At 36.6% G+C, this 16,633-nt stretch overlaps 1 protein-coding gene across 1 annotated transcript in view; it reads left to right on the forward strand.

Moving 5' to 3' along the window:
• Positions 1–16,633, forward strand: part of KIF1A (kinesin family member 1A) — a 200,416-nt gene that overhangs the window by 61,549 nt on the left and 122,234 nt on the right. The window contains 7 exon segments of the mRNA XM_053711551.1: positions 1,402–1,467; positions 2,329–2,346; positions 3,036–3,111; positions 8,681–8,759; positions 9,066–9,208; positions 11,045–11,178; positions 11,784–11,863. Of these exon segments, the coding sequence (XP_053567526.1) occupies positions 1,402–1,467; positions 2,329–2,346; positions 3,036–3,111; positions 8,681–8,759; positions 9,066–9,208; positions 11,045–11,178; positions 11,784–11,863 (596 nt within the window).

Consider the following 16,633-nt stretch of genomic DNA (forward strand, 5'->3'; position numbering starts at 1 on the left):
TTAGGTAGGTTAAGCTAAATAGGTAATAGGTGCTTAGTTAGCTTAAATTGAAGATTTATTGGTTCAGCTAAACAAGTAAACTAGTAGGTTACTAAGGACATGTAATGGTTAAAGAGACTCTAAGTATAGAATGCATCATCTCTGTTTGATGCAAATGTCTGAATAAAGAAGCATTCACACTCCCATGGGTCTCTTTTTCTAGATTGAATTGCATCCTCCAAAGGCACAGTTTTGTCCTCTCTAATAAAAGAGGCTGGTGTGTGTTCCCATCACTGTGCCTGCTGGGCCTTATAACTGCTGAGAAGAAACCTGGGGATGCATAATGATCTTGTATAGGGAATGAACAAAAACACTAGTTCATAGGCTTAGATAGGCTTTGCCAAAACCAACAAATTTCTATACTATTTTTTTCCTACTGGTTGCTAACTGTCTTAGACTTTATTTTATATATCATTTTATTAGTTCCTTGGCTAGAGTTTATTCACACACTTGACTTAGAAGTAATGTGATTTTGGAGAACATGGAAGGACCAAGATGTAATGTTTACATTTGTTTTATAATTTTATTCAGTTGTAATTGTTGTAAATTTAACAACTAGTACTAACAAAACATATTTTTAAATGTATATACTGTGTGTCTGTGTGATATATACTATATATACTATGATGTCCTAAACCAGCAATCTCTCAAAAATAAGGCCATAATAATACTTGAAATTTGTTCTGACATTTTTGCACATTTTTTTCTCCCCCTATCGTTGTGTACATGAACTGCAGTAATTTCTATAAATTACTAAAATAGCATCATAGAAGGCTTTTAAAATGATGTGAAACCCCAAATTTGTCTTTCATGATTCAGATAGAGCAAGCAATTGTAAACGGATTTCTAATTTACTACTATTATCACATTTTCTTCATTCTCTTGGTATCTTTTGTTGAAAATCAGGGACGTAAGCTCAGGAGCGTGCACGTCTGGAGCACTAGATAGCAGCAGTTTTGCAAGAGTGTCATCGATTTGCAAAAGCACTAGATGGCAGCACTATTTCCTGCCATCTAGTGCTCCAAACACCTACCTAGGTATCACTACAACAGAGAATACCGTTGGAACAAAGCAAAATTCATAAGAGAAGTACATTGGAAATATTTTTTGAATTGTATGCTCTGTCTGAATTACAAAAGGCAGGTTTTGGGTTTCATATCCCTTTAAATAAAGAAGCCCTTATTATTTGGCGGAGTATACAGCAAATTGCTACAATTTAATAGCGTGCTTTGGAGGTTTATCCTCCATCTCACATATCTTCAACATAGGCCTCAACTGCATGCAAGCTCTTAATAATTCCAGTGCACACTTTGATTATCCTGTGATAATTTGTTTTATTTATCCTCATTTTTGCTCCATAAGGAAGGTGCCAACATCAACAAATCTCTCACTACATTGGGAAAAGTGATTTCTGCACTTGCTGAAATGGTAAGTTTAATCGCAACATCTAGATTATGAAACGTTTCCAGTCCAGAACTGATAATTTTCCCAGAATCCTCATTTCTGTCAAGAAGACTTGAGCACCTAAAATGTAACTAAAACCCTTTATACTGCAGCCCTTGGTTTGTTTGTGAATAGTGACCCTGAGTGGTCATAACATTTTGGTACAACTGCATTACCAGACATGACCAGAAAACTGTACTATATAATTAAAAAGACAAAAGGAAAATCATTGTGAATTCATAGCGAAGCACCAGTGTTTTTGGTTATATTAAGGGGCCTCCTAATGTACTCAAGCACAAGGCAAGTCATTGTCAGAAGCTTTACCATGTAAATCCCAGGAGCTTATTTAGCCTCTCTGATTTATTATTTTCTGTTTGATGACATTTAAAGGGACATTTACCTCAGAATGTAATTCTCTATAAAATGTTTTTATTAGGTTTAGTCAAAAACCTTTATAGAATATTTTTATTTATTGTATACATTGTTGTTGTTTTCACCATAAAATGCATACAGCTACAGTAAAATTGCTTAATATTTGCCCAGTTGCACAAAGCTTTGTGGGGTATATTTATCTTGCTCCTGTCTGGTAAATATTGCATCATCATGCTGTGTTGTTCTGGGGTTGAGTCAGCATTGTGGTAAACAGATTACTGCTTGATGAATCATCTCAATGAAATTGGATGCATCTTGGATGAGACATAAATGAGCAATATAACTTTTAGTATCACTCTTTGGACGTAATAGTTCATTACCTATAATGGCTTCATAATATCATGGTTTATGTATTGCATGGTGCAAACCAGTCCATTATCAATCTTTTAATAACTACCTTCTGTCTTTCAACAGGACTCTGGAACGAATAAGGTGGGACTTCCTGTTTATCAGCACAGTAATACTCGTCAGCTCAACTGTAGACAGAGTGTAACGAGGGGTTAAATGGGATAATATTCTTAAAACTACTGCAAAGATGGTTCAGTAACAAGAAAGTTAAAAGTGAAATTCTTGTAAGAAGTTGTGTGCACAATCATTATAAGCAGTATAAGCCTATATTGGCCTGGTCCAGTAAGGCACAAATCCAAGCCATATCATGTAAAGAGCATGCTTCTTATTAATTTGTTGGCCATTCCTCTTTGGGCTTTGGAGGGAACCTATGTTATAGTTTTCCTGCTTGTGTGTGATTGTCCATCATTCTGTGCAAGTGATAAATATTTTCAGACTTTATAAATGTCTGCGTAATGTTGGAAGTAAAGAAGTGTATTGTATGTTTAGCATAGAATGTTTATGTGTGTGTGTATGTGTGCTCGTGTGTATGCATGAGCCTGTGTGTATTCATGAGTCTGTGTGTATTCATGTAGGTCCGGTGTACACGTTTTAGAGTGCCTCAGTGTGTAAAATGAAACCCATGTGGGAGGTGCCAAATGTTATTGGGTCTATACTCATCCCAGAATGCAGCTGGAAATGTAGTAAAACTCTTCAGAATATAATTCCATAAAGCAATTATTGGAAGGACAATCACATAATGTACATATGATGTCATATCTCATTCTTTACAGAACAAAAAGAAAAAGAAGAATGACTTCATCCCATACCGAGATTCTGTGCTCACCTGGCTCCTGAGAGAGAACTTAGGTACATTTAATTTTAGATCACTTATTAGTGGTATATCTAATAGTAGTAGTAGTATAACTGTATACATTATCTGCTATATAACATATGAAGTAAATTAGTATTAAACTTAAATTCATACTTGTCAACAATTCAGGTAACCAAAGAGGGACACTTACATTCTAGAAGTCAGAGGTATTATCTTACCTATATTCCTGAAATATTAATATGGCCCATCAGTTCTCTATAAATACTTTTACACAGGCCTTTATGTTCTCATAATCTAATAAAACTTAATTCTATAAGAGTAGTACATTGTCATTACAATTTTGTGTCAATTTGGGTTATGAGGTTAAAAAGTGATAGCCCTATAAAGAGGAATGAGTCGTGGGACTATGAGGGATAAGGGGGTTTGCCCTTAAAATTGGGACTACCCCAGTCAGTTTGTAAAACACACAAGCTATGTTTAAACATAACAAGTGGGAAAAGGCACCTCATAGGCTAGAAAGTCTATTCAATAGATTAATAAAAAGGTATAATAGAAATAAACTCACAAATGTACATGCACGGAATGTGCAGTAATGACAGACCGGAACCTCTGAGTCATCTGGGAGACTCTCCTCCCGCTACAGGGAACTTTACTGTCCTCAGGTGCACCATTGGTGGTAATTGCAGTGCATAGCAAAATCAGCTACTCTGGCAATAGAGATAATGACTGATAGATGTAGCACAAATGAAGTGGAAACAAGTAGCTAAAAACATTACAAATTTAATAAAACATGTTACAATGTCAAGCAACGCGTTTCTCAGCACTATAAGCGCCGTTTCCTCAGGCTTCTTCTGAAATAATTGTTTATTGGCTTTTCTCTCCAGTACACATATGCCTGTTTATAAGTGCTTCACCTAATCTACACAGACAGAATAGGAACGTTACACTATGTAGAAATAAAAAAAGTAGCATATATCACCCTGATTACATTTTTGTCCATCCTGTAAAGGGTATGACCTGTTATAAACCTACTCAACTGTGTAAGTGGGCTAATTATACATTTAAAAGTAAAATCAGGAAATCCATAATGTGTGTTTATAATGCAACTTATATCATTTGTATTTTCATCTACTTGTTAGAGAAAAGTGATTGAATAGAATGGGGATTACATTATTGTATGCTTAGGATAATACTTAAGGAAGTCAGATCAGTGATTCATTAATTCTATGGAAAATACGTAATTATTACATATCAATCCTGGTAATTAGAGCAATTATAAAGACAAAAAATGAAAGGCAGCAAAATACATTTATATCAGTAATGGTTCTAATATTAGTACTATACACAGACTGTTGATTATATTAATCTATTTGCTGGTTTAGGGAGACTCAGAATGTAAAACCCATAAAATAATAATAATACATTGGCAAATTTTGCTTTATCCACTTCCTCCTGTGCCTCCATCATGCTTATGTATGGCAAAATATAACTGACCCTGCAACATTTTATACAGTTATTGCTTAGATCATAGCAAAAGCTCATTTACATCTGTCCATAACTAACTACAGAAGGTTCATGGATTCCACCAGGATTTTCAAGACATGCATCCCTACACTGCTCTTGATCTGCAAAACCTTGTCAACGTGACATTGTTAAAGGAATATGAAACCCAGAGCATACCATTTAAAAAAAAAGTTTCCAATTTATTTCTATTATCAAATTTGCTTCGGTCCCATGATGTTCTGTGTTGAAGAGATACCTAGGTAGGCATCCGGAGCGCTACATGGCAGGGAATAGTGCTGATATCTAGTGCTCTTGCATATGGATAATATTCTTGTAAAACTGCTGCAATATAGTGCTCCAGAAATGGGCCGTCTCCTAAGCTTTCATCTCTGCTTTCAACAAAAGATACCAAGAGAACAAAGAAAAATAGATAATAGAAGAAAATTAGAAAGTTGTTTAAAATGGCATTCTCTACCTAAATCATAAATATGTGTTTTGTTTAAAGATAATTTGTAAAGCAGCATTGAATTGCAGGTGCATGTTATGCATATATGCAAAAAATGATTTTCACCTCCATTTAATATGTCCACTGCTTTATGACAGTCAGATATAATTTAGGTACAAATACCATTTATTATTTTGTCTTTTTATTTTTTCTAGAAAGAAGCAAACTGATAGTTACATGTTTTTAATGTTATACTTACAAAAGGAATGAGTTAACATATAATTATTTGCTCTCTGAGTAAATGGAAGTTACCTAGGAGTGCTATTATTATGGTTTTTCTTTGCTGTCACATTTTATACACATTTTAGTTGCAGGTAATTTCTTTGGTCCTTTCTGAACCAGCCCTGTAGGGACCACTCATATTGCATTTGCATCAATTCAGAGTGGTACATCTCTAAGAGTCACTGCAAAATAGTGACTCAATAAACTGCCTCAATAAATATATTTTTCGCTCATGTGCTAACACCACTGAAAGTTACATTTTAATGCATGTGGGGTTAGCGTTCTTATTACATGTTTAATGTAAATAGTTAGCGCGCAAGTGAAACCCGATGCGCGCTAATTTCAGGACTTCAAATACCGCAACCGCATTAACTTCTTCTCCCCATAGACTACAATGGAGCACAGAAATAAAAAATAAAAAACTAACACTCATCACTGACACGCTAACTCGACACCGCATTAGACCTACAGCACTAAACCTGAAGGTAGTGATTCATATTCTACTTTCCAATGTTCTTCACATAAAAGAAAATGTTCATTTTATTTTAAATATTTATTTCTATATATATATATGATGTTTTTTTTGTAAAATATATATCTATACCTATATATTGATATGAATATATACAGGTATAGAAATATTTACAGATATATATAGAAATAAATATTTAGAATTACAAAAAACCTTTTCTTCTAAGTGAAAAACATTGGAATGTTAAATATTTACATTTAATACACAGTAAAACATATTTAAAAAAATATGATAATTGAATAAAAATAATTTTTCATGTCTTAAGGTAGTTGAATGGAAAGGGATCCAAAGTGTGTGTATATATGTGTATCATATTATATACACACACACACATATATACCCACAACCACATATCTAGAAATATATACACACACACACACACACACATTATAGCCCTATCCAGTCAAGCAACTTGTCATATACCACATACAGGGAGTGCAGAATTATTAGGCAAATGAGTATTTTGACCACATCATCCTCTTTATGCATGTTGTCTTACTCCAAGCTGTATAGGCTCGAAAGCCTACTACCAATTAAGCATATTAGGTGATGTGCATCTCTGTAATGAGAAGGGGTGTGGTCTAATGACATCAACACCCTATATCAGGTGTGCATAATTATTAGGCAACTTCCTTTCCTTTGGCAAAATGGGTCAAAAGAAGGACTTGACAGGCTCAGAAAAGTCAAAAATAGTGAGATATCTTGCAGAGGGATGCAGCACTCTTAAAATTGCAAAGCTTCTGAAGCGTGATCATCGAACAATCAAGCGTTTCATTCAAAATAGTCAACAGGGTCGCAAGAAGCGTGTGAAAAAACCAAGGCGCAAAATAACTGCCCATGAACTGAGAAAAGTCAAGCGTGCAGCTGCCAAGATGCCACTTGCCACCAGTTTGGCCATATTTCAGAGCTGCAACATCACTGGAGTGCCCAAAAGCACAAGGTGTGCAATACTCAGAGACATGGCCAAGGTAAGAAAGGCTGAAAGACGACCACCACTGAACAAGACACACAAGCTGAAACGTCAAGACTGGGCCAAGAAATATCTCAAGACTGATTTTTCTAAGGTTTTATGGACTGATGAAATGAGAGTGAATCTTGATGGGCCAGATGGATGGGCCCGTGGCTGGATTGGTAAAGGGCAGAGAGCTCCAGTCCGACTCAGACGCCATCAAGGTGGAGGTGGAGTACTGGTTTGGGCTGGTATCATCAAAGATGAGCTTGTGGGGCCTTTTCGGGTTGTGGATGGAGTCAAGCTCAACTCCCAGTCCTACTGCCAGTTTCTGGAAGACACCTTCTTCAAGCAGTGTTACAGGAAGAAGTCTGCATCCTTCAAGAAAAACATGATTTTCATGCAGGACAATGCTCCATCACACGCGTCCAAGTACTCCACAGCGTGGCTGGCAAGAAAGGGTATAAAAGAAGAAAATCTAATGACATGGCCTCCTTGTTCACCTGATCTGAACCCCATTGAGAACCTGTGGTCCATCATCAAATGTGAGATTTACAAGGAGGGAAAACAGTACACCTCTCTGAACAGTGTCTGGGAGGCTGTGGTTGCTGCTGCACGCAATGTTGATGGTGAACAGATCAAAACACTGACAGAATCCATGGATGGCAGGCTTTTGAGTGTCCTTGCAAAGAAAGGTGGCTATATTGGTCACTGATTTGTTTTTGTTTTGTTTTTGAATGTCAGAAATGTATATTTGTGAATGTTGAGATGTTATATTGGTTTCACTGGTAAAAATAAATAATTGAAATGGGTATATATTTGTTTTTTGTTAAGTTGCTTAATAATTATGCACAGTAATAGTCACCTGCACACACAGATATCCCCCTAAAATAGCTAAAACTAAAAACAAACTAAAAACTACTTCCAAAAATATTCAGCTTTGATATTAATGAGTTTTTTGGGTTCATTGAGAACATGGTTGTTGTTCAATAATAAAATTAATCCTCAAAAATACAACTTGCCTAATAATTCTGCACTCCCTGCACCTTTTAAACCTTATAAAAAAAACTTTTTTAATATTTATATTATATTTTGACCAGAAACGGTATATATAAGTGTAACACTTTAATGTATTTATGTTTGTGCTCAAGCACATCTGTTTACTTTTAACTTGTAATATGTGCGCAAGTTAGCTCGGTCACAATATTGCTTATTGTGTCCCGCACTATCAATAGTGCACCACTTGTAATCTAGCCCATAGTGTGTGGGAACATAGAAAAAGACACAGCAATAACAGAATGTTTTCTTTCCAACTATTTTCAATAGAATAAAGACAAAAGTATACTGTTCCAAAAACGTATAGTTTAATGGCAGATAAAAAACACTTACTTTTCTGGCCAATATAATTATAATAGGTGTCACAATGGTCACACAAAATACACAGAAAAGGAACAATACCAAATCTTACTGTTAAAGGGACAGTATACACCAATTGTCATATAACTGCATGTAATAGATGCTACTATAAAGAATAATATGCACAGATACTGATATAAAAATCCAGTATAACCCTTTACACAAACAGAAGCAAGCTGCAGTAGGTATCTGACGGTATTCTCCTAAAACTTTGGGGCTTGGTTAAAAGTCTGAAAATCAGAGCAATGTTATTTAAAACTAAGCAAAACTATACATTTTTTAAAAAAAACTTTATGGGCTATATAAATAGATCAGCTACAAAACATTTCTGGAAAGAAAAAATGAGTGTATAATGTCCCTTTAACCCAACAAATGTAGTTTATGATTTTCAATTTCATGTGCCATTATGCCTTACTGTATTCAATTTTACAATCTGATGTGGCTATTTCCTGTTGCTGACATTTGTCTACCTGACAGGTGGAAACTCTCGAACTGCCATGGTGGCTGCCCTGAGCCCTGCAGACATCAATTATGATGAGACTCTCAGTACCTTGCGGTAAGTCTATGCAAAGACATGATTGTAAAGGCTTCAAGGGGTTGCTACGGCATTCTCACACCTGTGTTATAAAAGACTTTCAGCATTTAGCTTAATCAGTACGCCGCAGTTGTATATTAGCACATTTCCCAGTTAGCAGTTGTATTCCCAGATAATCATTACCAATTAGGCTGGGTAATGATATTTTCCCTTGCAAAAAGAGAAGGTAGAGATGTAGACCAAAGCTTATCTTTTTATTACAAAGGCAGCACAGCAGGGAAAATATAATCCTATAATTTAATAAAGTTTGCTGTTTTTTTCTTTCAGGTATGCTGATCGCGCCAAACAGATCCGTTGCAACGCTGTTATCAATGAGGATCCAAATAACCGCCTGATCCGTGAACTTAAAGATGAGGTGCAACGTCTGCGGGATCTGTTGGGAGCTCAAGGCTTGTCTGACATTATAGACAGTGAGTGGTCTCACTACTACAAGCAAGTATGGTGTACTGAATTATTATGTAGAAGATAAGGACAAAGTATATCAATTAAAAAGCATAATATTTCAATATATACTGAAAAATAATGATCATAAAAAAGATGCTCATCTTCAGTATCATTAAATATAAACCTGTCATGGCAGGGAGTTTTTATCGTTAGGCAAATTACCATGGGTATCTACAAATGGAGAATAAAGGTTCAGAAATCTATCTTAAGAGTCTAATTTAGAGAATGAGCAGTAACAGATTTCTCAACTCAGTCTCAAGACTTTAGTGCTAACAAAATAAAATTGTGTGAACATTTAGTTACAGGAGATGTTTTTTTCCATCGGTAAGTATAGTGTGTATGTTTAATTAGATGCAAGTTAATCCAATATGTTGTAGAAACTGGCATTCGCAACATAACAAATATATGAAGGTCGTGTGTACCACTTTAAAATGTTGCTCTAGAAGGAAAAAGCTGTCTTGGATAAACCAGAAAATCCTGACGCCATTGCTTTTGTTGTACAGCTTCTAGATTACGTTTGGATAAAGAGGACACCTTATTTAAATGCATATTGAAATTTGAAACTCACTCTGAAGAATCATTAGAACTAAATACTATGGAAATGTACAGCTTTCTGAAGCCCTGACCCAACAACATTTATCTTGCACTCATTATGTCATGGAGGTGCTAAACATGACATATCTAACTCCTGTATTGGTGACATTTGTCACATAATAATATTTTGGCTCCTCGTGTCCACCCCACATAATGTTATCAACAGCATCCAAACAAAACTTTCTCTTCTTGCTTCCCTGCTTGTCCTAAATCCTTCTCTCCCCTTCTTACAAAAACACCTGTACCTCTTTTTCCCCATTAAATTCTCACTCTTTACATTTTTACCCGCATTTCCACCTTATCACAATTATTGCCCTTATTTCTATAATTGGATTTAACCCTTTATCATAATATATTTGCATTATCTTATGTTTTTTGAATATTTTGCTTCCATTTCCCCCAATGTCTCTTCTTTGTTTCTCTTGGTTTGATTTTTTTTATTACCATTTCTGTCTCTGCTTGTATGGTTACACTATTTGTTTTGATCACCATGTACATTGCATACAATTACGCACATTCCCTCTCTCTTCTCTACATTCATTGTGTTAATCACCATGCACATTGCATACCATTACACACATTCTCTCTCTCTTCTCTACATTCATTGTGTTTATCACCATGCACATTGCATACCATTACACACATTCTCTCTCTCTTCTCTACATTCATTGTGTTTATCACCATGCACATTGCATACAATTACACACATTCGCTCTCTCTTCATTACATTCATTGTGTTTATCACCATGCACATTGCATACAATTACACACATTCCCCCTCTCTTCTCTACATTCATTGTGTTTATCACCATGCACATTGCATACCATTACACACATCCCCCCTCTCTTCTCTACATTCATTGTGTTTATCACCATGCACATTGCATACAATTACACACATTCCCTCTCTCTTCATTACATTCATTGTGTTTATCACCATGCACATTGCATACCATTACACACATTCCCTCTCTCTTCATTACATTCATTGTGTTTATCACCATGCACATTGCATACAATTGCACACATCCCCCCTCTCTTCATTACATTCATTGTGTTTGCTGTCATTTCAATATCCCATATCCTCTCTCCTTGTTTTGTGATGTCCCTTTGCCCTGCCTGTCTGGCTCTTGCATCTGTAGATGTGTGTCCTGTGGATAATGGGAATGTCCTACACAAGCATCATGCTCCTGACAATCTCTTCACAGCCGTCAATGCCCTGACGGGTATGAGCCCTTCGTCTTCCATGTCTGGTTTATCCAGCCGAGCCGCATCTGTCTGCAGCCTGCATGACCGTCTGGCATTTACTCCTGGCAGTGAAGAGGCTATTGAAAGACTCAAGGTGTGCAGAATACTCATCTGTCTCAATCTAACTTGCTTTAGAGTAGAAATATTAGTATTTTATTCAATATTCAGCATTGGAAATTCATAGATTTTGTGCAAAGCAAATTTAAATTGATTTTCAAGTAAATTGCAGTCTTTAAAAAAATAAATAAATGTGCAGTATAATATGTATCTGAATAACTACATTGGGCTAGATTACAAGTGGCGCAGTAAAGTTAGCATGGGTCTCGATAACCAATATCAGAGCCGGGGTAACTTATGTGCATATTACAAGTTGTAAAGAAATGATTCAAGTGAAAAAATCAGAAAGTGTGCTAATGTGTAACCTGGCCCAGCACCAAATACTGGGGTGTCCTGCTCAGTATGGGTGTGGAAGATCATTTGGTTGATAACTTTGTGTTCCACTCGTAGCATTTGTTTAATAATAAAATATGGTAACAAATTAGAGCATTATTTTATAAGTTTAAATTGTTTATTTAATAATAAAACATTATTTCTAGAATTACTGTAGATATGATCCAAAAAACTTATATGCTTACTATAGCAATAGATATTTTAGCACATTTATTAAAACTTTTCTAATTTCGTTACCATTTGCAACAGGAAACAGAAAAGATTATTGCTGAGCTGAATGAAACATGGGAAGAGAAACTTCGCAGGACAGAGGCAATTCGCATGGACAGGTAGCGACTCAGAAGTGAGGCAGGAGAAAGGGAACAAGAGGGGGAGGATGAGAAAGGAGAGAGGGAGGATATTCATAACTTGGAGGATGATTAAAGGGAGTATAGGAGGTTTAATGAACATTAAAGTCATTTATAAAATATATGCACAGTAAGCACGGGATTGCACAAGATCTGAGTACAAAATAAATGCACACAGGCACATACTCACACATAAGCACACACAAAGGTCAACTTTTATTTTAGTATGGGTGAAAAATGTCCCCAAGCAGGGAACCTATCCTTCTGCCTTCTCAGGGAGAAAGGCAGTATTTGATGGTTGAATTTAAAGGAACAGTAAAGAAAAATGTAAACTTTCATGATTTAGATAGAACTTGCAATTTTAAACAACTTTCTGATTTACTTCTACTATCAAATTTGCATTGTTTTCTTGATATCCTTTGTTTAAAAAACATACATAGGTAGGTTCAGGAGCTGTAATGCCACTATTAGAAGCTAGTTGCTGATTGGTGGGTGCACATATATGCCTCTCATCATTGGCTCACCAGATGTGTTTAGCTAGCTCCCACTAGTGCATTGTTGCTCCTTCAACAAATGATACAAAGAGAATGGAGCAAATGTTATAATAGAAGTAAATTAGAAAGTTGTTTAACATGTTTACTCTGATTCAAGATTTTTTTTTTATTGGGGTTTCCTATCCCTTTTTTTTTCAAAAATGATTTTTATTTTGCAAAATATATACATTGCGCATATGCATTTGATATTATTACACATTAGAATGGGTTTACAACTGTGCAGACTGCACATGCGCAGTACAGATAACATATAGTAAAAAGAAGACATTGAAAACAAATAAGTAACATATGAAACAAAACACGTTGTGCGACCTGACATAAAATTCTCATCATACAACAGTAAAAGTGAACTATCCCCCAACAGCCCTGATTTCTAGGTGCTTAGATTATCCATTGTGAGATGTCAATGTGTTGCCCAGAGGCCCTGAGTTTCTTTTACCTTCAAATGCACAGATCTCCATTCCCCCCATGTGTGCCCCATTCAGATATCCTTGTACTCTATAGGTTGTAAATGTTATGATGTACCTGGGTTCAACTTATCTCTCAAATATTCCTCCCAGAGTATCTTAAGTTGCATGTATATATCTAATTTCCGGTGCTTGATGTAGTGGTACTCTTCTACTAGTATGGAGTAATTACATTCTTGCACCCACTGTGCCGTAGTCGGGATGACAGAACTTTTCCAGTTCCTGGCTATCAATATATTTAAACTATTACTTGCTATGTTAAAGAGTTTGACCTGCACTATGGTAAATTTTCTGGGAGTGATATGGAATATGCATGTGTTCAGAGAAAAAATTCTTCCTAGTGCAGCTCAAGGTGTGAATGGTGCATGGGGAGGGAAATAAATCCTGTCCAGGCTGTATAAGCTGTATGTTTTAACGTGCAAACAATGCAAAATGGTACGGTATTATGGGTGAAGCAGAATATGAGGTGTAGGCAGGTGAGTATATATATAACAATGATGCGGCTTAAACACCGGTGTGGTGTATGACTCACCACGTTTGCTATTTAAGCTTGTCTCCGGGAGCCTTAGAAAATCCCCGCCTCTGATTCCTCACTGCACCTCTGATTCCTCACTCGTGGAGGTCTTTATCCGGTGCTCCACTTGTCATCCGTGTGTGTGTACCGTTCTGTAGCCTCCGTAGTGCTGTTAGGTTTGCACGCTGTGGCTGAGCGTTGTCGGGTGCTTCCGGTCCGTGACGCGAATCGTCTCCTGCACCAATAGGATTCCCTACTACTCGAAAGTAGCCCCATGCACCTGTGGTTCACCTGAGTGCCGAGATTCTAGCATGGTAACAATGTATCCAAACAACAGATGAGAGCAAAAAACCATGCGAGTCTCCAAGGCACTGTAAAGTTCTAAAGATGCATATTTATTTGAAACCAAAAAAGAAAAAAGTGAATAAAAACAAAGTGAGCATAAAACAAAATGCTGGGCTGTCTTACGCGTTTCGGCTACATACTAGCCTTATTCATAGACACACTCTGCAAAGACAGGCACTGGACTTAAATAGCCCATGTGACTGAAAGGACAGAGCCCCAGCTGTACATAATGAACAATTAAACATTCCAGGTTAAACTGTGATACAAAGGTGTGAATAACAGACATGTAATCAAAGTGGATTCTATACTTATCATTGCACATATTGCATAAAGGGAAGAAATTGAGAAATTTGAGAATAACAGAGCACCTATTTAAAATGTAAAATCTTTTTAGGCATTGAAAGCATGGGGTAATCAAAACCGCACGACCAAAGGGACATATTGTTTTTAAACTGTAGCAATGATTTACAATGCTTATGTTAAAGTGATATGGAATAACCAGAGGTATGGATCTAACGGCAGAGGTCTATCTAATTACTTTTAAGTTTCCTTTGAGATATCTTCCCATATTATGTTAGGACACAGCCACCAAATATGTGTCATATGGCCAGTGTGGGTTTGGCATCTCCAACAGATGTCGGTAACATTTTAAAAAACGGCAGAGGTCTATCTAATTACTTTGAAGTTTCCTTTGAGATATCTTCCCATATTATGTTAGGACACAGCCACCAAATATGTGTCATATGGCCAGTGTGGGTTTGGCATCTCCAACAGATGTCGGTAACATTTTAAAAAATTGTCTTACAGCGTGATGGAGTGAGATACTACCTGTGTAGTAGTTTCATATTCAGTTCAATGAATTTACTGGATGTGGCTGATTTCTTAATGGCTGTGTATATTTTAGAGGAGTCAATGTGTGAAATCTGCACTCCTAACTCTTCCCCCCATTTGTTAATAAAATGAGGCGCATGACCCGGATCGGTCTGTTTCAGTAATACATAGATAATGGACAGTGCGTGTCGTGTAGGGGATGTTTTGTGGCACAAAGACTCAAAAGCTGTCAAAGGTCTCACAACGTCGCCTCCACCTGCCTACACTTATTAACCCCTAATCTGCCGACCGGACCTGAGCGCTACTATAATAAAGTTATTAACCCCTAATCCGCCTCACTAACCCTATCATAAATAGTATTAACCCCTAATCTGCCCTCCCTAACATCGCCGACACCTAACTTCAAACATTAACCCCTAATCTGCCGACTGGAGCTCACCGCTATTCTAATAAATGTATTAACCCCTAAAGCTAAGTCTAACCCTAACACTAACACCCCCCTAACTTAAATATAATTTAAATCTAACGAAATTAATTAACTCTTATTAAATAAATTATTCCTATTTAAAGCTAAATTCTTACCTGTAAAATAAATCCTAATATAGCTACAATATAAATTATAATTATATTATAGCTATTTTAGGATTTATATTTATTTTACAGGTAACTTTGTATTTATTTTAACCAGGTACAATAGCTATTAAATAGTTAAGAACTATTTAATAGCTAAAATAGTTAAAATAATTACAAATTTACCTGTAAAAGAAATCCTAACCTAAGTTACAAATAAACCTAACACTAGACTATCAATAAATTAATTAAATAAACTACCTACAATTACCTACAATTAACCTAAATTAATTAATTAAATACAATTGCTACAAATAAATACAATTAAATAAACTAGCTAAAGTACAAAAAATAAAAAAGAACTAAGTTACAAAAACTAAAAAAATATTTACAAACATAAGAAAAATATTACAACAATTTTAAACTAATTACACCTATTCTAAGCCCCCTAATAAAATAACAAAGCCCCCCAAAATAAAAAAATGCCCTACCCTATTCTAAATTACTAAAGTTCAAAGCTCTTTTACCTTACCAGCCCTGAACAGGGCCCTTTGCGGGGCATGCCCCAAGAAATACAGCTCTTTTGCCTGTAAAAAAAAACATACAATACCCAAGCCCCCCAACATTACAACCCAGCACCCACATACCCCTAATCTAACCCAAACCCCCCTTAAATAAACCTAACACTAAGCCCCTGAAGATCATCCTACCTTGTCTTTACCATACCAGGTTCACCGATCGGTCCAGAAGAGCTCCTCCGATGTCCTGATCCAAGCCCAAGCGGGGGGCTGAAGAGGTCCATGATCCGGCTGAAGTCTTCATCCAAGCGGGGCAGAAGAGGTCTTCCATCCGATTGAAGTCTTCATCCAAGCGGCATCCATCCGGAGCGAAGCGGCAGCATCCTGAAGACCTCCACCGCGGAACATCCATCCTGGCCGACGACTGAACGACGAATGACGGTTCCTTTAAATGACGTCCAAGATGGCGTCCCTCGAATTCCGATTGACTGATAGGATTCTATCAGCCAATCGGAATTAAGGTAGGAATATTCTGATTGGCTGATGGAATCAGCCAATCAGAATCAAGTTCAATCCGATTGGCTGATCCAATCAGCCAATCAGATTGAGCTCGCATTCTATTGGCTGTTGCCTACACTTATTAACCCCTAATCTGCCGACCGGACCTGAGCGCTACTATAATAAAGTTATTAACCCCTAATCCGCCTCACTAACCCTATCATAAATAGTATTAACCCCTAATCTGCCCTCCCTAACATCGCCGACATCTAACTTCAATTATTAATCCCTAATCTGCCGACCGAATCTCGCCGCTATTCTAATAAATGTATTAACCCCTAAAGCTAAGTCTAACCCTAATCCAATCAGCCAATCAGATTGAGCTCGCATTCTATTGGCTGTTGCCTACACTTATTAACCCCTAATCTGCCGACCGGACCTGAGCGGTCCTAATT

The sequence above is a fragment of the Bombina bombina genome, chromosome 4 (assembly GCF_027579735.1).
Source record: "Bombina bombina isolate aBomBom1 chromosome 4, aBomBom1.pri, whole genome shotgun sequence".
Classification (NCBI taxonomy): Eukaryota; Metazoa; Chordata; class Amphibia; order Anura; family Bombinatoridae; genus Bombina; species Bombina bombina.